Raw genomic sequence first — 22,334 nt, 5'->3', positions numbered from 1 at the left:
CTCCTTACAAAATCTGATTTCATAGCATTATATTTGATTGTTGCTGGATAGAAACTATAATCACCATTTGTATACTTTATTTTTACTTGAATCGTATATATCACTTTTGGCTTGCGTTTGTTAGAAAAATAAGCAGTGCAGAATGATGAAGTTCAAGTAGGTAGCTCCATTAACATGAGTAGGTTTCAAAAGAACAAGGAAAGGTTTATTCCATGCTGAAAAGAAAAGAGACACAATGACGAGCCGTCTTCAGGTGTGTGAAGCTCCACAGCCAGAGCATTGTGTCTCTTTTCTTTTGGAATAGACCTTTCCTTGGTCCAGTGCAGGATGATAACAGGCGAGGAGGAATCTTAAAATGGAAACTGCACATCTTAAACAAAATTGCCTTTAAAAAAAAAATAACATTCAGGTAAATGAGTCTTTACATGTTAAATGTGTTTTTTCCAATGGTCAGTATTTTTTTAATATGGGGCGGGGGGAAGACACTGTTAAGATACTGTTAACATAACATAAGGTACTGTTGGTGCATCTGCAGCTGAAAGATAGTTCTGCCTCCACCTTTGTTTTTTGCAGAATCCCTCCCTGTTGCAGAAAACTTCAGCTTCTGTTTGGTGACCCTGCTGTCAGACGTCGCCCAGAGAGATGGCTCCTCGCGAGGCCAGGTGAGGGCAGCCTGGGAATCCCAGCCAGCCTCTCGCCAGCTGCACTCCACATTGCTTGCCAGAAATGCAGAAACATTTGCAAAAATATTCATTGAGGGAGTAGAGTTCAAAGATTGCCGTGGGTCATTTTTCAGACCGTGAGAATGCTTTTGTGATAAAAGAATTGTGAATATCGCCGCAGTAGTACAGCTGTGCTTTCGCACTCTGCGGGCTTGTGTCTTATTTTTGTTTCCGTTCAGATTTTGGAAGCTGTCATGGATGCCATGCGGGTCCTGTTGGAAATGTGTCAGACACCCGAGAGCCAGGATAAAGGTAGAGCTAATGGGTCTTAATAGACAGCAGTCTGGAATAGTGGTTAGGGCTCTGACCTCTGAACCGGAGGGTCACGGGTTCGAATCCCAGGGGGGGTAATGCCGTTGTGACCCTTGAGCTTGGTACTCAACTCAGAACACTCCCCGCTGCATAAACAAGCACTCCCCATATATCATATCTGGTTGCATAAAGAATTCTAATATCTACTACCTCTCTCAGATTGCATAGAGTTAGTTTCCTTAATACTTCATGCTTAAAAAAAGAGATGGAAAATACAGCTGGTCTCTCCTACTCACTCAGAACACTAATTTAGGGTGCAGCACTAGCTGTATAAGTTCTGTAATGAAGGAGTGTGTTTAGCTATTGTGTTGGAATTTTGTTTTCTGTTGTGTCCTTAAACTTTCTCTGTGCCGGTTGTGAGCTAAGCGCAGGCTCTCTCAGGTGTGCTTGTTCTTTTCCCAGAGTACCTGTGCAGGTACGCGGTGCCGTGTCTGCTGGGCGTGGCCCGCGCCTTCGGCCGCTACAGCAACACGGACGAGTCCCTCCTGTCCAAGCTCTGCCCCCGGGTGGCGCCGCAGTCCCTGCGCGTGGCCGACGAGCTGGAGGGCGTGCGCCGGCGCTCCTTCAACGACTTCCGCTCCATCCTGCCCAGCTCCCTGCTGACCGTCTGCCAGGGGGACTCGCTGAAGCGCAAGACCAGCAGCGTCTCCAGCGTCTCGCAGGCAGGGCTCGCTCGCTCGCTCGCTCTCCAGGCAGGCCGGCGAACGAGACAGGACGGAGGGAGACAGGACATGCAGAAAAATGAGAAAAAAACTGCCACCAAAAATGGGTGGCGTGTAAACTAAAAAGCAGATACTATAGGGTGCATAAAAACAACTAAAAGAATCATAAAGTTAAAGGAACAAAGCTGATGGTGGCATCCATTTTGCACACGAGGACATGTATTGAACAGTCATTTGTTTTCTGTCAGAAAAAAGGGAAGGATGTCAGATTTCAGTCCTTAGAGGATGTCAAAGTCATGTGCTGTTGGTTTTGTTCTAGAGTTTGTTTCCACAATCAAATAGATTTTACACTCTGCTCTCTCCCTCCCGAGTTGCTCAGTAACTGCTTCTTGCTTTCATTTTTGTGTTGCGTGACGTGTTTTCAGTCAGTTTCGTCTATATTTCCAGGCCAGTCCGGAGCGCGGAGGGACTCTGCCCAGCTCTCCAGCAGGGTTGACAGCACAGTATTTTGAAGGTGAACTTCTCCCTTAAAGATTTTGTGAAGTGTTTTCAAATGCAATCTGCTTGCTGTTTAAATGGATCCAGGAGTATAAAGTGTTTGTTTGTTTTTTAAACTTGATTTAGTGCCAACTAAATCCTGTTTTGTATTTGTGTGTCCATGTTGTCCAGATGTGGCGGAAGGAGTTCAGGGCAAATGTGTCCTGTGGACTTTCCTTTGTCATCTCTCCTCTTGGCGCATGACCTTTGCTGCTCATTACAAGTTTCTTACAGAGCTCAGCTTCTTCTTGTTTATAGCCGAAAAGATTTATTTTTCCATGAATCAGTGGGTGTTCATGAAGCCTTGCAAAGTCACACCTAAGACGGATGAACATTTTCCAATGGATTAATATATATTAGGGGGCTCTAATGCCTGTTACATAAAACACATTTTAATCTGTAAATCTGTATTTAAGAGTGCCAATAAAGTAAAGTTGGATTGCACAGCCCTGAGAATCATGCTAATTTCTGGTTTTCTCTGCATTGTGTACATGATAAGAAGATACAAATTAGCGGGTTGAGGTTCAGCTAACAGTAGGAAAAGGCTGTTTTAGACTAAAGGACTGTTGTTGGGTGTTTGGTTGGGTTAGGGTGCAGTTCCAGGACTGGTTGAAAGACGAGCCTTTTCTCTGGCTGCGGTTGCCTGTGTCCGTGACCTCAGTGTTACAGCTTGTCTTGTCCCTCCAGGCTCCTACCTTCCCGATGGCAGCGCAGTGGACCCTGACTACTACTTCTCCACCATCAGCTCCAGCTTCTCCGTCTCTCCCCTGTTCACGGGCCACAGCAGCAAGGAGTTTGACATCCCTCTGGACGTCCTGCGGCAGCTTCTGCACATGGTGCTGGGCTCAGTTCTTCCTCCTCTCCAAATCGTAATAAAAATCGTGTCCCCAGTGTTCCTGCAAGTGTCATTAGCTGCTTTTTTCTTAGCGTTATTCACGTCATTGCAAGAGGAAGGGAGGTTTGCTTGACAAAAAGACAAGTGTAATTAGCAGTAATTATTTTCACTTGTCTCTTTGGCACCTTAATAAGGAAGCAGGCTGTGGCTCAGCAGTGACTGGTTTTCATCTGGTGTTCCAGTGTTATCATTAAGCACATGATGTCGCGCAGCAGGGCAGACAACCCATTGTTACTCTTTGCATAGATATGTTCTTCTCTTGTGACAGATGGCATGTTTTTGCTCTTGAGCTCCATTCCTTGTGAAATTTGCCTGGGAAGTAAAATTCAGCCTTGCAAGGTTATTAACATTGATTATGCTGTTTACACTGAAGGGAAAGTTCTTCGGTAAACTCTACAGTATAGGATTTTTTGCGACCCTGACTATATATTGGTGCTTTGTCCCCACAGGTAAAACAGATTGTCGCAGACTCAGTTCTGAAAACCCTGGATTCAGTCATGACGGAAGTCTTGGAGGTGTGTCTTTTTGCTCATGACGTTAAGCCCCTGTCTGTCGGCTTTTGTTTTCAATACCTGCTGCTTACGTGAATGCATTCGGGTGCCAGGAGTGTGGCTCCAAACATTTTTGTAATTAAGGAATTCTCTTGTTTGTTCTCTTGTGTTTTCAGCTGAATCCCAACATAGACCTCTGTTACAAGACATTCAGTGACCCCCTGTATGTGGCCATGTTTAAAATGCTGAGGGACACTTTATATTACATGAGAGGTAAGGACTGTGTTCCAGACCAGTCTTTTTCCGAATTCTTCCCAACAAGGACTGGCTCAGGTGTAGAATGTTTTTCTTTCCTGTGTGGGTGTGCAATTGGAGTCTAGTTGTCGTTGGACTCAGTATGAGATTGATACGAGCTGAGAGGAGGAAACACAGAGACTAAAGGACACAAGTTGGAAGTGTGGGTGTTGGGTGGGACAGAGGAAATGGCGAGAATGGCAGAAGGGGAAAATTAGAAAGTGGGGCGCACCCCCAGTTGACAGGAGAGGTCCAGCTGTGCAGAGAGACAGCACCTCCATGCACGCGCACTGTCGCCTAGCAACCGGCTGCTGCCCCTACTCCCCGCCTGCCTGCGAGGCCCCCTGCTGGCGCTGGCGCGGGAGTGACCGGCTCTTCTCCCGACAGACCTGCAGACCTCGTTTGTGAAGGAGGTCCACGACTTCGTGCTGGAGCAGTTCAGCAGCAGCCAGTCGGAGCTGCAGAAGATCCTGCACGACGTGGAGCACGTGCACAGCGAGCTGAACCCCCTGAAGCTGCGCTGCCAGGCCAGCGCCGCCTGCGTGGACCTCATGGTGTGGGCTGTGAAGGAGGAGCAAGGTACAGCACGGGCTCTGCAGCCTGGGCAGGGCAGGGGTGTGAGGGAGGCGCCTGCTGCTGACCTGAGGATATAAGAGTATAAGAAACAGTTCCATAGAGGGGAGGTGATTTGTCCCGTATAGCTCTTTTGGTAGTTAAATGATCCTCGAATCTCATTTAGCTGTTTCTTGGGGGGAAAAAAACACATCTGGGTATCTTAATCTATACCGTCATAACCATCCTGTTCTCGGTTTTAAGTGCAATTCCACATAGTTTCTGTCTTCTTAACTGTTCATTCTGAAGAAATACCCTGGGTTGACTTTGTCAGTGCCTTGTGCTGTGTTTATTCTTTATTAGCAGCCTAACTGCTGGGAGCACTATCAGATCTGCTCTTGATTACTAGAATCAATCACTTTGATTGATCTGTGCTTTTCCCTGCCTGAGCAGATGTTTCTGCACTGCGAGGCTTTTCAAGTCGGTTTAATGTCATCCTCTCTGGTTTTCTTTAAGATCGAGCTGCCTTTTCATTTCAAATCCCAGCCTGACAAGTGCTTTTTTTGTAAAATAATACATGGAGACATCTGGTTGGTGTTTTGTCTTCAAGGGGCGGAGAATCTGTGCACGAAACTGTCGGAGAAGCTCCAGTCCAAAACATCAAGCAAAGTCATCATCGCCCACATGCCCCTGCTGATCTGCTGTTTACAGGTAAGAGCTCTCGGGTAAAGTCTCTCCACGTAGGCTGCAAAATCTTCCAAACTCTCACTCAGGGTCTGCAGAGTTTCTTTTTTTAACTAACATGAACTGAATTCGGCCTGATTGTTGGGGAAAATGATGTTATTATTAGAATAAAATGTAGCATTTTGGTATTCACACATCACTTGTGATTTACGTTTTGTGTGCCTTTCCTGTTGGAGAGCAGCATGACAAGTATTGGGGTGCCACCACCATCTGTTTTTGCATCATGGCTGTCGGAAGCTGTCGATTTTGACCCCTGCCCTTCCTTCTTGTGCTCCCGGTGCAGGGGTTGGGGCGTCTGTGCGAGCGATTCCCTGTGGTGGCGCACCCTGTGACCACCTCGCTGCGCGATTTCCTCGTGGTTCCCTCGCCCGTGCTGGTGAAGCTGTACAAATACCACAGCCAGTATCACACAGGTAACCAGGCAGGGTGCTGCATCTTTCTTCTTCCACTTCGTCACCTCAACGACAGCATTCACTCTTGCAGACGCTAGGAGCAATCATTTGTCTCCCTGCTTCACATAAACTAAAAAAATTGGTAACTAATAACATGTCAATGAATTTAGCAGTGCTTTTTGTAGTTCTGTGTTATCAGGTAAGTTACAGTAGTTGAGAGAGCATTCTTATATTCAGTGATGATCTGTAGTCCTGTTTAATACCACAGGGGTTTTTACTGGAACAGTTTGATTAAAGTCCCTCGCTCAGGGGTAGAACAGCAGCATCTCGCCTGGGATTTCAACCCACGCCCTTCTGGGTTGCAGTGTCCAGGGCTGGTGAGAGAGCTGGACATTGTAGCCCTAAGTGTCCTGATAGACTTGACAGGGAAGCAGGAAAGACGACCACTGAATGGCTTTGCCTTCCTTTCGAAGGGACCGGAGAGATTAAGATCAGCGTCACCAATGAGCACTCGCAGTCCACCCTCAACGTGCTCTCCAACAAGAAGAGCCAGCCCTCCATGTACGAGCAGCTGCGGGACATCTCCATCGACAACATCTGCAGGTGAGGGGTCAGGGGGGCAGCAGGGGGGAGGCTCGGATCAGTCCCTGGGTTCAGAAGAAGCGAGACGTTTTTCCAAAAGACGTGAGGGGGAAAAAAGACCGAAACGGGTGTAAAATATGGCAAGAAAGGCGACATGCAAAACTGCTGCTTGTCTTCGTCCTGAATGTATGAGAATGGACTGCAGGCTTTATGGTTTTGTTTTGTTCTTCCTCCAGATGTCTGAAAGCGGGGCTGACGATGGATCCTGTGATTGTGGAGGCCTTCTTGGCCAGCCTGTCCAACCGCCTCTACATTTCGCAGGAGAATGATAAGTACGCTGGCCACTATTCAGAAAGAGGGTGGAGGGGTGAAGCTTTCCTTGTAGAAATTGCTCTTCTATCCTAGTATCAAAAAAAAAAAAGATTTTCTCTTAACCTTCTACATTTTGTACTGTGCTGCACGTGAAGTTATAATTATACACATGTACTTGATGGACATTTTTCCCCACTGTTCTTCAGGGATGCTCACCTCATCCCGGACCACACCATCCGAGCGCTAGGCCATATTGCAGTAGCCCTGCGGGACACCCCCAAGGTGATGGAACCCATCCTGCAGATCCTGCAGCAGAAGTTTTGCCAGCCGCCCTCCCAGCTGGATGTGCTGATAATAGACCAGCTGGGATGCATGGTGATCACAGGAAATGTAAGTTCCAGGACCCCACTGTTTATACAGTAACATTCTTTATGCATCTGTCGGGTTGTATACTGTAAATCTTCTGCATCACCTTATGATAATAGATGTAAAAAGTATGATAAATCTTCCCAGGTAAGATGTTCATATGCAATCTGAAGAAGGTGGAAAGGGCAATAGGGCAGACCTGTCTGGCTGGCAGAGTTGTTTGGAAAAGTAACAGGATAGATCTAGCCATTAATATTTTAGTTAAAAGCCAGCCCAGTGTCATCTGGCGACATCATCTTATAATGAAAAATGGAATGCATTTCATTCCGAAATAGGTCCATTTATCAGTGACAATCGGAGACCAACAAGGCAAAACACTACCCATGTTTTCTTGTTTTGCTTTAGCAATACATTTATCAGGAGGTGTGGAACCTGTTCCAGCAGATCAGTGTGAAGGCCAGCTCAGTGGTCTACTCGGCTACAAAAGACCACAGGGACCATGGATACAGGTAACTGGGTCTCAGGCTTAAACCTGTGGTCTTCGAATTTATTATATATTATAATTTAGGATCGCCAATTGTTTTTGTCATTTGTAGCTCGACTCTTGGTTACAATCCGTGATTACATGTGGAAGGAGAAAGTGTGGTCCGACTCGTACTGCAGGTTCAGCTCCAATGGGAGTTGGGCCGCGTCTCTTGCTGACAGCACCACAAGCACCCTTTGAGGCCACAGTGGTCACTGTCTTGCAGTGAGCTGAGAGAGCTGTGGCCAGCTAATCGTACCCTGCCATCAGGGAATCACGATCCTGGTTTTCTACTGCTCAAAACCCACGATCATAGAGCTTAACCTGTGTTCAGGAGAGCCCCTTTACCTGTTTTGAGTTGGAAGTATTTTTAGAATGTTCTTTACATATTTACTGGTAAATGTTTCTACATTATCATAAATCATACTAGTTTCCTGCCAATATTTATCTGAAAACAATCCACAGAAACACGTATAAACATCTAATATTTTTTCTTAAAAGCCCAGTGTTTTTCCAACATTTTGATCTCCAGTATAAGCACTATTTCAGACATCAGTTTTTAAAAATGATGGGAAAAAATATGCAATACACCTTTGGATTACTTGACTGACTTCTGTAGCTGGTCAAACAAAAATGAGAATTTTTCTGAGTTTTTGCAAGACGCTTTATAATACAACCCGCCGACTTTCGAAGAACTCGGCAGCTGTGACCTGTGATTTTGGCGTCGCACTGAGCGAGGGCTGGCGTTGTTTCCGTGTGCAGGCACTGCTCGCTGGCCGTGATCAACGCCCTGGCCAACATCGCCGCCAACCTGCAGGGGGAACAGATGGTGGACGAGTTACTGGTCAACCTCCTCGAGCTCTTCGTGCAGCTGGGGCTGGAGGGCAAGAGGGCGAGCGAGCGGGCGAGCGAGAAGGGGCCGGCGCTCAAGGTACGGCCCGCACCCCTGCGTGCCTCTGGAATCACTCGGGGAGCAGCACACCAGCAGCAACCCGTGAAGAGGGGGGGAGGGGGTTGTGGACCACAAATCCACCAGCCTGGTTTTCTCGTTCCGGTGGGATTAGTCCTGTTTCCAGAGTGACAATCCTGTCACGTTACCCAAAGGAGTGAAATCGGTTCTGTATTGTCTGGATCTCTCATTCACCCACTGTACTCGGGTGAGAGAGGTTTTGCATTCATCTGCATTTCCTGTCTTGCTATCTGTAAGCGGTGTTCTCTGGTTAATTTCATTTCCCCTTTTTGTACGGGCAACGTGCCTGAAGCCGTGCAATCGATGCGTCACTTAGTGCAATTCCTTTCTTCTTTGTTGTCTTGTAAGATTGTTATATTGTGAACGTTATCTCGTTATGTTATGTTCTCCTGCAGGCATCCAGCAGTGCTGGCAACCTGGGAGTGCTGATTCCAGTCATTGCTGTGGTAAGGACACGTCTTGTCAAATTTCTGTAAAAATGCAATGCATTTTTTTTAACTGTACGAAGCCCGGTGTACAGCAACACATCTTGTCACTCTTCTGAAGAAACTCACATCAACATCACCAACCAACAGTGTTTGCTAGTCTGTCCTAAACCAGTTGCTTCTGCTGTCTCCGGCTGAACTCACTTAGGTCTGCAGATGTACAGGGGGTGGAGAGTGGGGTTTTTTTAAACAAGCTATTGGAAGGAATAAGCAGTCCTTTTATGTGTGGGTCCTAAAAACAGAGCACTAATCAGAATGACCTCATTATTTGCAGGAAGCTGTGGAGATTCCTTATAGGGTCTTGCTTGTTTAAAGTAATTAATCAATATTGATTGAGGCCCTACCCCTTAGTTTTTTAGTTACTCTTGGTACCGACCATTTGAATCTATCCTTTAGTAACTCTTATTCTGCTCTGTTTAGGCTTCTTAACATCATTAAAGTACTGTGAGGTTCAGTGGAGCTTGAGCAGGGTCTGCATTGAAGGCATTTCTAGAAATCTTAGCGATGCTATTCTCTTGCTAAACTGCTTACATTTCAGCTGTTGACATTGAATGATTTGGTGAAGTTCTTGTTTTCTTCTGTTTAATTCATTGTAATGAATCTCCTGAAAGAGCACAGACAATTCAGACAAGTCTCCATTCCAGTTAATGTTTCACCTGTGAAACAAATATTTACACAGCTTGCAAAACAAGATGTTGACTTGCAGTTCTGCTGATGTATACTGTAGCTGTCCTGTCATTGACCCTAATTCCAGAAAACTGTTCTTTTAAGTCTGTCCACATTATTTTCTATCTCAAAAGACATTTTAATTTGAATAAATTGCATAGCCTTACTGAATTATTAATTGTGTGAGTCACAGAAGGATCATTTTATGTAATATCTTTAATGGGTCAGTTTTCAGACATTGGCATCGTACTTCACAGTTTGTACAGCACATACTTGTACAAAACAGAGAGCTGTCAGGTTAATCACAAGCTGTTTGCCACTAGCAAAACAAGGGAAATGAATTTGTACTGGGGAAATAAGCTGCTGGAAATAATGGTTTTGTAGAAGGAGAATTGTCTAAATGGTATTAAGAACTGAAAATTGTATTGGTAAAATGAAATTAATTTTTAAGGACACTAATTAATCCAGATGCTTCATTGATATATTCAGAAATGGATTTCCAATTAAAATGTGTCAAACTGCTCTAGGCAACAGGAATTAAACCTGTAGCACTCTATCCTTATTGATGATCTGATGCTTGCTGCTCTGTGCCACTGTGTGATGACTCTTATGTGCTGCAGAGCTGGCACTGTGATAGTCATCCTTGGATGCTGTGATCCAACTCTTTGAACAGCATTGCCTAAATTATTAACCTTATTCAGAAATGCTAACTGTTTGCGCAGTAATGTATGCAAAATTGAAGCTGCCCAGCCATTGTTCTTGAAACCAATACCTTGACTTCTGTCAAGAAACTGCTGGATGACCTCCTGAGATTAAATTGCTGCTAGCATTCAAAGTGTTAGATGGCCCAGATATCCCCCTCTTGTTGCCCCCATACAAAGGGATTTTTTTAAGGAATTCAAAATGTTTAGAAACCTCTTAGTATGAAAATGAATTGTAGGAGTATCCTATGGAAAACCGCCTTTTTTTTATAGATTTGCAATTAGAACCAATGTTTTTATTGTAAACCTCCATTTATCTGATTTTGTTATCATAACCCTGTTCCACATGGGAAAGATTCTGTCACAAAAACAAAAGCACAATACTGAATCGGCTAACATACCATTTATATTTAATGTTTCAGTACCAACGTTTCTTGGTCTTAGCAGCCACTAGGCTGCTGTAATTTTTTTTTGCCATCAGTAGCTTCAGATAGAGACGTTATTAGCTGGCAACGTTTCTTATTCTGTCTTCTTGTGTGAAGGCACCCTGGGGCCCGTGGGTTTTAGTTGTTGTTGGGGTTGACGACCCGGCCCATGAAGAGCAGGCAGCTGGTGCGGTGCTCGTAGATGAGGAAGAGGAAGGGCCGGTCCACGATGAAACGGATCTGGGCCGACAGGGGCATGAAGCCCACTGTGGTCACGGCAGCCGCCTCCGTGCCTTCCTCGTTCACCGTGATCGTAGCCTGGTGCTTGAACTGCGGGGGGGAAGCAGAGGAGAGAAGCTTTGCAGGCAGGGCTGTGGACCAGACTGATGCTCCACTGGTTCCTGCTTTTTTGTTGAGTGTTGTGAGGCAGGGAAAAAAAATTGCAGATTGTAGGATTGGTGCTGCAAACTCTTGATAATGATAACTCCTTACATTTATATAGAGCTCTTCTAGACTCCCCTCCACCACCACCAGTGTGCAGCGCCACCTGGGTGATGCGACAGCAGCCATAGTGCACCAGTCTGCTCCCCACACACCAGCTCTCAGTGGGGAGGAGAACAGAGAGATGAAGCCAGTTCAGAGATGGGGATTATTAGGAGGCCATGATTGGTAAAGGCCAGGGGGAGATTTGGCCAGGACACCAGGGTTAAACCCCTACTCATTTCAAGAAATACCCTGGGATTTTTAATGACTACATAGAGTCAGGACCTCGCTTTTATTTGTTGCCTGTAGGACTGCACCCTTTTATAGTTTTGTGTCCCCATCACTAAAATGGGCATAAGGACCCACATAGACCGTAGGGTGAGCACCCCCTGCTGGCCCCACTAACACCTCTTCCAGCAGCACCCTTAGCTTTCCCAGGAGGTCTCCCATCCAGGTACTGACCAGGCTCATATCTGCTGAGCTTCAGTGGGCTGCCAGTTGTGAGTTGCAGGGTGATATGTCTGTTATGCCTACACGTTCCTATTTCAGAAAGAGTGCAACAATACCGGCCTACTCCTGGAGTCATGAACCATTCAGGGTGTGAATATACCCTGTCATCAGGGTATATCATCATGTCATATATCAGTGGCAGGGTGATATAGCTGCTGGTAGTGTTGATTGTGCATTTACTGTACCATATCGATGGCTATTTTCTCATCTGTCATGCCGGAGAAGTCTGCGGTCACGTTAAACAGGTCCGTAAGCCCCATCTCCTTCAGGTGTCCAATCAAGTTGTAGTTCCTTTCCAGCTTGAATTTGGGGAAGATAACTTCTCGGGTTCTGCATGAAGAACAGGTCAGAGTGTGTGTCTTGGTCAATGTTAGATCTCTTTCTTTGGTTAATTACAGTAGTATGTAGGGCAGTTCCTTCATTATCGAGCCTTTATGGTTAAAATTTTGGGTTTAAAAACAGAGGACTAATTTGATGGGTAATTCATGGCAGGAAAGAGCATAGTCACTAAGATGGAATCTCTCAGCAGACACCAGTGGCATGCACTGTGCAGTTCAGAAGTACCTTTGGCTGAGTTCGTGGACAGGCTGTTCTGCTGTTTGCTTACATAGTGCATTTGCTGAAGAATTCTTTGCACTTGTATTGAACACCCCACATTTCCTCTGCTACCTGCCACCACGCGGTTTTACAATGCTGTCTTGTTTTAAAGCAAATGCATGGAATCAGTAATTTGTGACAAAAATATGGATGTCAATTATTAGCATCCCCATTAGGTCTTGGAAGCAAATGCCCATAATCCTGTCTTTATATTGTTTCAACTGCCCAGAAAATTGACGAAGCAGCAAAGTTTGTATTCCCTTTTTTATCATCTCCACCAAAACCTAGTTGATAGCTGGAATTTAAAACATTGTGCAGGTGCAGTACCTTTTGACCCGATTTATTATTTATAGCATACTGTAGGTCTGGTTTTTGCACAGAGGCCAAATTTATGGGAATGTTGCCCAGGAACGTTTAATTTCTTTTGGAGACTTGAGCTGACAGGTCCTTGTTGCAAAGATGCGTCAGGTATTTGAGATGCAGGTGTAAGCTGAAAGCAGTAAGATGGCGAGGAGCAGACTTGCCTGTTGGTCATGCTGTTGATCCATCTGTTGACCACAGCTGGCGAGATCTGTGTCTCCAGGTTCCTCATCCCGGACAGCTTCCTGGGGATGGCCACCAGCATGCTTATGTTGCCCACGTAGGACATCTGCAAGATGTCGCAGTCCAGCTCGTGGTCAGCAGCAGCCAGGAAGTTCCCCTTGGTCTGCATCATGGGCACGCGCACGGTTTCCCTCTCGTTCAGGCGGAAACTGCGATAGCTGGTCTGCTTTGCTGGGAATTTGTTTTCCCACGTCCCTGTCCGAAAAGAATGACATTTGTTCACTAAGATGTTCCATTTTTACACATCAAACTAGTCACCCCGGAGCTGCAGAAGAAACACGCGTGAGATGTAAAATAATGCTAAATTAATTAAGAAAACAAGACATTAATTGGATACAAAAGTCGTACAATGTTATGTTTCAAAGCAGGTAAATATCCTTATAATAGTAAATTTAAAGTTTATAGTGTATTTGATCTTATGAAATGGCTGATTAATTCAGCTCCTCCAGATTTTACGCAGAAGAGTGTCACGCTGCACGTGATTAATATCTCACCTTTGAAGTACAGATAATTGAGAAGCATCAGCACCGTGTCTGGGTTGACGTTTTTCAGCCCCTCTTTAATGAGGCCTTTGGTCAGCTTTGAAATGCGCTGATTCGCCTTGAGGAGGAACGCCGGGTCCCTGAAGTCCACCGACTGGGGCTCGGCGAAGTAGTACTCCTTCACGGTGGCCCGGAAGGCGTCCGTGATGCTGCGGCCCCTCTCCACGTACAGGTCGTTGACGGACCGCAGGGTGTAGCCGAAGTTGCGCCTGAAGAGGCGGTGGGTGAGCTTCCGGAAGAGCTTGTGCACGGTGCTGTCCTCGTACTTAGAGCTGGCGTTGACGAGGTCCTGGAAGCCCAGCACGGAGAAGAGCTGCTCGTGGGTGTGCTGCTTGGTTCCCAGGTCTATCATGCCCATGGCGATGGAGACGCCAGCGGGCGCGAACAGGATGTTGTCCGTCTGGTTGGCGGCATTCCTCAGGCTCCTGTAGAGGCTGAAGCCGAAGTCGGCGTTGGCGGTGCTGAGCCTCTGGATTCGGGTCTGTCCATGGAAGAGCCGGTAAAAGTTGGCTCTCCTCACCTGGGGGTCAGTGGGCTCGGTGACGACGTCCCCGCCGGGAGCCGGGGTGTCGATTTCGTCGATGGCGTCGTAGTCGGTGTCGTCCAGCCCCAGCAGCTTGTCGAAATCGATGTAGTCCTCCTCCTCGAAGCCCCCGTCGAACGGGAGGTCGTTCGTCACCGTGTTCTCTTTGTGGAAGTCGGTCGGGATCTTCTCCACGTCTCCGGCCCCGCCTGGCTGGGAGCCCCGAGGCCCCACCGATGGCGGGGGGTTGTGATCGGTCTGGCTGAAGTGAAGGCTCAGATCCTTTACCCCAGCGTGGGAGGCAGGTGGGAACAGACATGCCACAGCTGTGATGGTTAGGAACCACATCCTGGAAGGAAAGCTGCTTTCAGCACACGGAGAAAATGTTATTCGTTGAGCTCCACGTGTAAGAAATCCTATTGTTTTAAGACTTTAAGAAGTTATTTTTAATATCTATGATGTTATCGATTATTTGCATGGATCACACAGAAAGTGTATTGATTAATACACAGTTACTAACACTGTACACTAATACACAGTATTAATGCAGTTACACAGTAGTGTAATTGATTAAAGAGAATTTAATGAATTCCACTACGTTACAGTAATAGATTTTAAACACATGCCTACAGGGTTACAGGTTTTTTTCAAACATTCGACTTCTTAAAGATACATTGTGGTAGAATCTATTTGAATTGCCTCATTTAACGTGCCATAGTCTGGAATCATCATGGCACTGTGATTGTGGTTATTCTCAGTTTTTCTGGAGTTGGGAGCAGTACATTTCCTGGCGTGCAGAGAAAATTAAGCTGACTTACCTGGCCGTGTGCTGCTGTGATGTGCCTCTTAGGGAGCTTTTAGGGCCGAGCTGTTTTCTTTAACGGTGAACTTTGATGCCTGTTTCCCAAAGTAAACACAGTCCAGTTCAATCACTGACAAACTGGCATGTCAGTCAAACATTTAACTCTTGATTTGACTCCTGATTGATCTTGTGAAATATCTTTTCCATAACAAGTTTTTCTCTCTGGAATTTTTTTTCGAAAGATTGTACAGAGAAGCCCCTTTTTACCTTTACCGAATTGTGAGTTACATCTCATGGAAGTACGGGTGTTTGGAGCACAGCTGTTCACCTGTGTCTTAAAGGAGCATTTAACCCTTTCGTTTCTGCTTTTGGTGCATAACATGTCAAGGAGCAACCAAACCTTCCATCTCTCTGCAAATCCTGATTGATAATTCAGTCAAAATGAGACCCTTGATCAGATACTGTATCAAATCAATGTACAATAAAAGTGTGAAAATGCTGCTTATTAAACTGCAGTTATTGACAGCAGTATTTTGGCTTACTATTAAATGTTCTAAGGTTGTATGTTAGTGAATTATACTGTTACAGATGAAGGACACCAGGGCTTAGGTCTGTGTCTGTGGCAGAAGTAATGATTCACCCTTGTCCCCAGACCCGACTTGTCACTTAAACCAACAACAACATCACAGCATCGGTAATGTCCCAACATGAGAATAGGAGGCCCCCTTTGTTCCCAAGTAGTGGGTGCATGGAACAAGCTACCCAGCTGTATTGTTGAAGACGATTTCCTAGCTTGCATCACGAAATGGATGAGGTTAGCTACTAACTGCCAAAGGGGATGAAGGAGCCAAATGGCTTCCTCTTGTTTTGTTCCCATTCTTATGCTCTTAAATGAGAAAAGGTTATTCAGGCCATCAAACTCTAGGTGTTCTGGGAACAAATCCCTTGACGTCTCCCTGTTAGGAGAACATGCAAACTCCACACTGACAGGGGTCCCAAGATGTAATTCCTGTACCATGGAGCTGTAAGACAGTAGTCTAACTGTGTTTCCTTGTGAATTGAGTCTGTGTGAGTGCATTGCATCGTGGTGGCCTGAGTGCTTCATTCTTGGATGCACTGTAGGGTGGCAGCTCTAACCCCCCCTTGTGCCTTCTTGTGCTTCTCCAGCTGACAAGACGGCTGCCACCCATTAAGGAGGCCAAGCCGAGACTGCAGAAGCTCTTCAGGGATTTCTGGCTTTACTCTGTGGTGATGGGGTTTGCTGTGGAGGGCTCAGGTATGTGTTCAAGAGGTCATCGTGTGGACTCTCGCCTTATCCCCTTGTTCAGTGATCAACGAGGTTGCTTCAGCGAGTGCAACAGCATTTAAAATTCTTCAAGGCCAAAAGGCAGAAGTACTGAATTTTATTTGGATAATGCACACAGGTTCTGAATGTGCTTCTTACCAATTTAATCAGGTAAGCCACACTGAAGCGGGCAGCACCCTCCCTCACAGGAGAGTAGTATTGCTCAGTGTTGCATGAGGTGCAGCACTGTGGGGCCATGTCCGGGGTTCTGCACTTGTATCTGGAAGGTTGTGGGTTCAAATCCCAGGTGAGATACTGCTGTTGTAACCCTTGAGAGAGGTCCTTTGCCCAAATAATTTAAATAAAATAACTCAGGTGGATAAGTGGGTGCAAATGTCAAGTCACCTTGGATAAAAACGTCAGTGAAATAAAATAATGTAATTCTCGGCTTTACCCATGACTGCATGATGCTTGCATAGGGAATGAGCCCAAGGCACCAGTTACAGATGCTCGCCTCTTCTTCTGCCTGGTGCTTGGCCTCTCGTAAGGAGGCTTTGCTGTGTGGTTTGTGGTCTTCCCGGCGTGACGCTGCTCTGCCCCCGGCAGGCCTGTGGCCCGAGGAGTGGTACGAGGGCGTGTGCGAGATCGCCTCCAAGTCCCCCCTGCTCACCTTCCCCAGCGGGGAGCCCCTGCGCTCCGAGCTGCAGTACAACTCGGCCCTCAAGAACGACACCGTCACTCCCGTAAGTCTCCGGCACGCGGCCCCTCTGAAAAAAGGGGCTTTGATTACGAAAGCTTACAGACATGTTCTTCAGAAGAAACTAAATTTTTCTGCAGCCTTGTTCTCTCAGCCTTGTGTAAGGTGCTTCTTTTTTCTGTTTCTTTCTACGCACTTAATATCGAAGGAGGGCAATAATAATAATAAGAATTAATTATTACTATTATATGAGTGAGAAGGTAATTACTTGGACTTCATCTGTATGGTATCCAGACAAAACTCTGCAAGTCTTGACTATGAATGTAGTTGCAGTGATCTTGGATGGGGGGGCTATCTTTTTTCTAGAAGTGCCTGTGCTCAGAGTTGTCTTTTCCCAGGCTGAGCTGAATGACCTGAGAAGCACCATTATAAACCTGCTGGACCCCCCTCCTGAAGTGGCAGCCCTCATCAACAAGCTAGACTTTGCTATGTCGACTTACCTGCTGTCGGTGTACAGGCTGGAGTACATGAGGTATTTCAGCCCCGTTGTCAGCGTTCACTTGTGTTCCTTCAGCTGCGGCTAAAAATCGGCACCCTGCATCTGGGGCAGAGCTCAATTTGAGCACAATGATCAGCCCGGCTGCCTCATAACCCTTGAGTCCTGGGCTCGATGCAGGTCTGGGCGTACCTTCTGTGTGGAGTTTGCATGTTTTTCTTGTGTGTGGGGGGGGTTGCTGCCCTCTTCCAAAGGCATACGGGTTAAGTTAATTAGTGTCTCTAAATTGTCCCTGTGTGTGCGCACCCTGCACTGCTTGTAGGATTAAATTGCTTTCTGATGATGGATGGAGTCCTGATTTTTAAAAAAATCAGATTGATTTTTGTTAAACTTACATAGTAGTAATTCTCATGGGCAGTACTGGAGATCATGACTCAATTTAAATGCATCCTGACTGGGTGCCAGTAATTTTATGTTCCTTAAGTCTCTTTTGTGATCTGTTTGAATAATGTTTTGCAAATCAGGCCCATGAAAGCATTTGTTTCTAAAATACCTTGACTATATTATGGGTTGTGGAACTCTCCACTCATTTAATGGAAAAACCCAGTTTAGCAAAAGAAGCTTTCACACTCTCTCACGCAGGGTCCTGCGGTCCATGGATCCGGATCGCTTCCAGGTGATGTTCCGATATTTCGAGGACAAAGCCATTCAGAAAGACAAGTCAGGTAGGTGAATACAGGATAGTGGCAATAATGCTTTGTTATTCACAGGAGGGCAACCTGCATTTTGTTTTTATTTTTTGCAAAGTCAGATCCATTTCTAATTGGAACCATTTGCAATTGCCAGGGATGATGCAGTGTGTGATAGCAGTTGGCGACAAGGTCTTTGAGGTTTTCCTCCAGATGATGGCTGAAAAGGTACTGCACGTTAATCTTGAAACATTGTGGACACATGATTGTGCCCTGTTACAAAACATTATCGCTTTGTTGTTGGTGGTGCTATTGCTTCGTCTTTCTCATTGGGGAATAAAGTGTATAACTGCGATCAAAACGCACTAGAAAAATACTGCTACCCCAAGAATCAGCCGAGAGAGGAATAACTAGATATATTCCAGGGCTTTAAGGGAATGTCCTGCACTGACAGACTAATGGTGCTAAAACCTTTTAATCTTATATAGAGAAATCACAAGGACACCCAATCCAAGCATTCTCAAAGGCACAGACAAAGTGAACTCTTTTAGATTTCTTCAAATCTAAATTTGTCACTGTCAGGATTTACAGTAAAATAAAAACTGCAAAGGAACAAGTAAAGGTTTATTCCATGCTGAAAAGAGAAGAAAAGAAACGCAACGTTTGAAGGCTGAAAAATTGTTTAATTTCTTCTCTTTAAGCACAAAATAAACCTTAACTTGTTCCTTTGCAGCCTACGCATGCTGACGCAGCTCGAAATAAAAACCAGACTTGCTTTCCAGAAACTGCTGTCTGTAACCACTCTGTCGCTCTTTCTCTTCAGCCCAAGACGAAGGAGCACGAGGAGGAGCTGGAGAGGCACGCTCAGTTCCTGTTGGTCAATTTCAACCACACCCACAAGAGGATCCGCAGGGTGGCAGACAAGTACCTCTCGGGCCTGGCAGAGACGTGAGTGTGGCACTGCCGGCGCCGTCCCTCTCTGCAGAAGCGACCGTATGACCGCAACACACCGACCGCTTGTTTCAGAAGCCTTTTCTCTCTCCTCACCCACTGGGGATCTGTAGTCTCTAAACATGATAAGAATCCTGTCTTATATTGGATATTTACCCTCTACACGCCTCGACGCGTTGACTGAGATGTGTGTCTCCTTTCCTCTCCTCAGGTTCCCTCACTTGCTGTGGAGTGGCAGAGTTTTAAAAACCATGCTGGACATATTGCAGACTCTCTCCCTGTCCCTCAGCGCTGTACGAATTGAATTCTGTGACCATCTCCAATCAAGCAGAATAGGATTTTTAAATTGTTCCTAGTCTTTTTTTTTTCTAAAACAGGCAAAGCATATAAATCAGATTGTGAGCTTTCGTATAATTGAGTAGAAAAAAACAGATTCAATGAAGAATATTAAAGTATTCAAATAGATGTATTAACTATTTATGTAAGTATTTGATTTGTGCAGTGTATTGGAGAATTTGCTTTAAATGTGACTCCCAAAGTCATCTCTTTGACATGTATTTGCATGTGTTTGTATGTTACTCTCAATACCAGACTAACTCTTTCAGGCCATGTGTGTTGTTTGTGTTCCTAGGACATACACAAGGACCAGCCATATTACGACATTCCAGACACACCATACAGAATCACCGTTCCAGACACATATGAAGCCAGAGAGGTGGGTTCAGCTTTGCTGTCGCTGCTGCTTGGTATTGCTGTGTCTTTGTGAAACTCCTCTGATATCACTGGATCCTGGGCTTTTTGCTGCTCCTCTGCGATCCATCCTTCATGGGATCCCATCCTGTCCTCTTCACCGCTCCTCTGCGGTCCTTCCCTCACAAGATCCCGTCCTGTCCTGTTCGCTGCTCCTCAGGGATCCCTCCCTCACAGGATCCCGTCCTGTCCTGTTCGCTGCTCCTCAGGGATCCCTCTCTCACAGGATCCTGTCCTGTTCGCTGCTCCTCAGGGATCCCTCTCTCACAGGATCCTGTCCTGTTCGCTGCTCCTCAGGGATCCCTCTCTCACAGGATCCTGTCCTGTTCGCTGCTCCTCTGCGATCCCTCTCTCATGGGATCCTGTCCTGTCCTGTTCGCTGCTCCTCTACGATCCCTCTCTCACAGGATCCTGTCCTGTCCTGTTCGCTGCTCCTCTACGATCCCTCTCTCACGGGATCCTGTCCTGTCCTGTTCGCTGCTCCTCTACGATCCCTCTCTCACGGGATCCTGTCCTGTTTGCTGCTCCTCTGCGATGCCCCCCCTCACAGGATCCTGTCCTGTCCTGTTTGCTGCTCCTCTACGATCCCTCCCTCACGGGATCCTGTCCTGTCCTGTTCGCTGCTCCACTGTGATCCCTCTCTCACGGGATCCTGTCCTGTTTGCTGCTCCACTGCGATCCCTCTCTCACAGGTTCCCTTCCTTTGGCAGTCTTGGAGGGATGGAGGAACCAGTAATTTGGTGGTGGTGGGGGGGTTCTGAATTGAAAGTTCTGTCAGAGCTTTTGCTGTTTCTGCTTTTTCCATAGATTCAGTCACTTGAGCTCTAGAACAGTTGGAACAATTCTAGGTTTTACAACTTCTGTTTTCATGGTTCTCGTTTAGAGTATCGTGAAAGATTTTGCTGCTCGATGTGGGGAGATTCTGAAAGAGGCAATGAAATGGGCACCCTCTGTCACTAAGTCACACCTTCAGGTACGTGCAGGACTGAAAACTAAGCCTTGATACTTATATTGGTGGGGCTAAGGTTAGATTGGGAAAAGTGTGTAAAGTTATTATCTCTCTATGCGTGTCTTTTTATTTTGTTTCTCGTTTGTTAGCATGTTGCATTGGTGGAAGATTGTGTATAAAAGTAACATAGTTTTGCTACAATTTCAAATACACTTCAGGACTCAACTGCATTAACAAATCATTTCATTACCTTTTTAACTTTCCTATGAATGCAGGATTCTTTGTTAGGAAAGCAAATGCCTCCCCCTTGTGGACATGCTGTAGAATTGCACTTTTATGTTGTTGAAGTTGTTTTAACATATTCGAACATTGTGTTAAGGAATATCTGAACAAACACCAGAACTGGGTCTCGGGCTTGTCCCAGCACACCGGCCTGGCCATGGCGACCGAGAGCATCCTACACTTTGCTGGCTACAACCGGCAAAGTACCACCCTGGGGGTGAGTGAGGAAAGAGAGGAGGAGACCTTACTGTACATTTGCCACTACAGTAGCCAGCTCCACTCTGAATTACCATTACCATTTGAGATATTTTTGTGTGTGTGTGTGTGTGTGTGTGTGTGTGTGTGTGTGTGTGTGTGTGTGCGTGCGCATGCATATTTTTGCTTGTTTTCTGTTAAGTGTCCTGCACCATCTGATAGTTTGTTTTAAAATATTTCAACTGTTGTACTTAGGAGCACACATGAGTTTTTACAAACTACTTTTTTATGCAGATGTTTTCTGCACCTGATGAACATTGATGTGCACTGGTATTTTGCAGTGATCAGAGCTGCCTTAACAAGTTGTAAATTCCCCTAAAAAGCTACTTTGACTGGAACTAGGTTATTCTATACTGAGAATAATGCTAGTTTAAGATATTGCCCTAAACCTGTTCAGTGAATTATTGAGTGAAAAACACTCATATCACCCTTACAACTGCAGCCGTAACTTGCTCAGCTCTGACTGTAGGGGGCGCTTGTCCTTCGCTGACAGCTCCCAGGAGCCTGCAGGGGGCCCTGTGTTGCTGAGAGCTGAGAACGTTGCTCTTTATCCTTTATCAGCCAATTGTGCGCTGCTGCTTGGGGAATCCAGACTCGAACCCGCAACATGGGGCTCGGGCAAGTGCCTTTACTGGTGGAGCCACTGGGCTCGATGTTCTTACTGGTACCTGGGTCAGTCTGAGTGCTGCCCAGTGAGAGGGCTCAAGGTTCAGTTGCAGCTGCGTTTCCTATGTGCACACAACAGAGTGCATCTGGCCAGATCTCTGGGGTTGCATGCACAGCAGGGCGCAAGTCTTTCCCACGATAAAGCGTTTTGGTTTTTGTCTTCTTCCTGGGTATTTTCTTTTTTTTTCCCCCTCTGTGAACTGTATGCGCTGGTGAAGGGAACTGGGTATTTCAGCGTAAAACCTGGAAAATGTGTCAAGTTTGACTGATGGCTTCCTTGCCACCTCATATCCCCAAATTTACCTGCTTACCCGACCACCTTAGATCTCACCCAGCCCACTTAGCGTGCAGTTAAATCAAAGCCAACAAGCTTTCCTGGCTTTGCTTCAACGAAAGATATTATCCTGTCCCAATCGAAAGGCTCAGAATTGTTTAAATAAGGCAAAATGTTGAAATAAAGATTCTGATAGAGACTAGGTGTTACAGGTAGGTATTAATTACATTAGATACTAACAAAAATAAATTTCTATATTGCTGGGTGCATTAATTATAACAAATTAAGCGACATCGAAGACCTGGGTTCTGTAGTTCTTTATCTTGAAATGGGAGATAAACTTGCAAGT

At 45.9% G+C, this 22,334-nt stretch overlaps 2 protein-coding genes across 2 annotated transcripts in view; one reads left to right on the top strand and one right to left on the bottom strand.

The window, feature by feature from the left end:
- The window catches only part of pi4kab (phosphatidylinositol 4-kinase, catalytic, alpha b), a 45,154-nt gene that overhangs the window by 2,060 nt on the left and 20,760 nt on the right, over nt 1–22,334 (top strand). Inside the window, exons 4-29 of the mRNA XM_088935789.1 lie at nt 574–662; nt 902–974; nt 1,437–1,696; nt 2,144–2,210; nt 2,921–3,069; nt 3,578–3,643; nt 3,796–3,892; nt 4,301–4,492; nt 5,076–5,176; nt 5,493–5,622; nt 6,075–6,204; nt 6,420–6,515; nt 6,702–6,885; nt 7,267–7,370; nt 8,147–8,315; nt 8,750–8,800; nt 15,859–15,967; nt 16,583–16,719; nt 17,072–17,205; nt 17,812–17,894; nt 18,016–18,086; nt 18,682–18,806; nt 19,021–19,102; nt 19,441–19,524; nt 20,443–20,532; nt 20,888–21,007. Of these exons, the coding sequence (XP_088791915.1) occupies nt 574–662; nt 902–974; nt 1,437–1,696; nt 2,144–2,210; nt 2,921–3,069; nt 3,578–3,643; nt 3,796–3,892; nt 4,301–4,492; nt 5,076–5,176; nt 5,493–5,622; nt 6,075–6,204; nt 6,420–6,515; nt 6,702–6,885; nt 7,267–7,370; nt 8,147–8,315; nt 8,750–8,800; nt 15,859–15,967; nt 16,583–16,719; nt 17,072–17,205; nt 17,812–17,894; nt 18,016–18,086; nt 18,682–18,806; nt 19,021–19,102; nt 19,441–19,524; nt 20,443–20,532; nt 20,888–21,007 (2,993 nt within the window). The remainder of the gene's footprint in view (nt 1–573; nt 663–901; nt 975–1,436; nt 1,697–2,143; nt 2,211–2,920; nt 3,070–3,577; nt 3,644–3,795; nt 3,893–4,300; nt 4,493–5,075; nt 5,177–5,492; nt 5,623–6,074; nt 6,205–6,419; nt 6,516–6,701; nt 6,886–7,266; nt 7,371–8,146; nt 8,316–8,749; nt 8,801–15,858; nt 15,968–16,582; nt 16,720–17,071; nt 17,206–17,811; nt 17,895–18,015; nt 18,087–18,681; nt 18,807–19,020; nt 19,103–19,440; nt 19,525–20,442; nt 20,533–20,887; nt 21,008–22,334) is intronic.
- Nucleotides 9,704–14,275, bottom strand: serpind1 (serpin peptidase inhibitor, clade D (heparin cofactor), member 1). The gene is made up of 4 exons (XM_088935296.1): nt 13,319–14,275; nt 12,746–13,019; nt 11,810–11,954; nt 9,704–10,961 (listed from the first exon to the last, which is right to left on the bottom strand). The coding sequence occupies exons 1-4, from the start codon at nt 14,235–14,237 to the stop codon at nt 10,770–10,772; spliced, it is 1,530 nt and encodes a 509-aa protein (XP_088791422.1). The 5' UTR covers nt 14,238–14,275; the 3' UTR covers nt 9,704–10,769.

Source organism: Atractosteus spatula, chromosome 17, assembly GCF_055471065.1.
Source record: "Atractosteus spatula isolate fAtrSpa1 chromosome 17, fAtrSpa1.hap1, whole genome shotgun sequence".
NCBI classification, from domain to species: Eukaryota; Metazoa; Chordata; class Actinopteri; order Semionotiformes; family Lepisosteidae; genus Atractosteus; species Atractosteus spatula.
The sequence above is the reverse complement of the archived record's forward strand: the minus strand, read 5'-3'. Positions and strand labels throughout refer to the sequence as shown.

Excerpts from the sequence above, each read along its gene's own strand:
- serpind1 (XM_088935296.1), bottom strand. The coding sequence starts at position 14,237 with ATGTGGTTCCTAACCATCACAGCTGTGGCATGTCTGTTCCCACCTGCC. Across the intron at positions 13,020-13,318 it reads CAATTATCTGTACTTCAAAG|GGACGTGGGAAAACAAATTC; the intron begins GTGAGATATTAA and ends CTTTTCGGACAG. Across the intron at positions 10,962-11,809 it reads AGAAAATAGCCATCGATATG|TTCAAGCACCAGGCTACGAT; the intron begins GTACAGTAAATG and ends TCCCCCCCGCAG.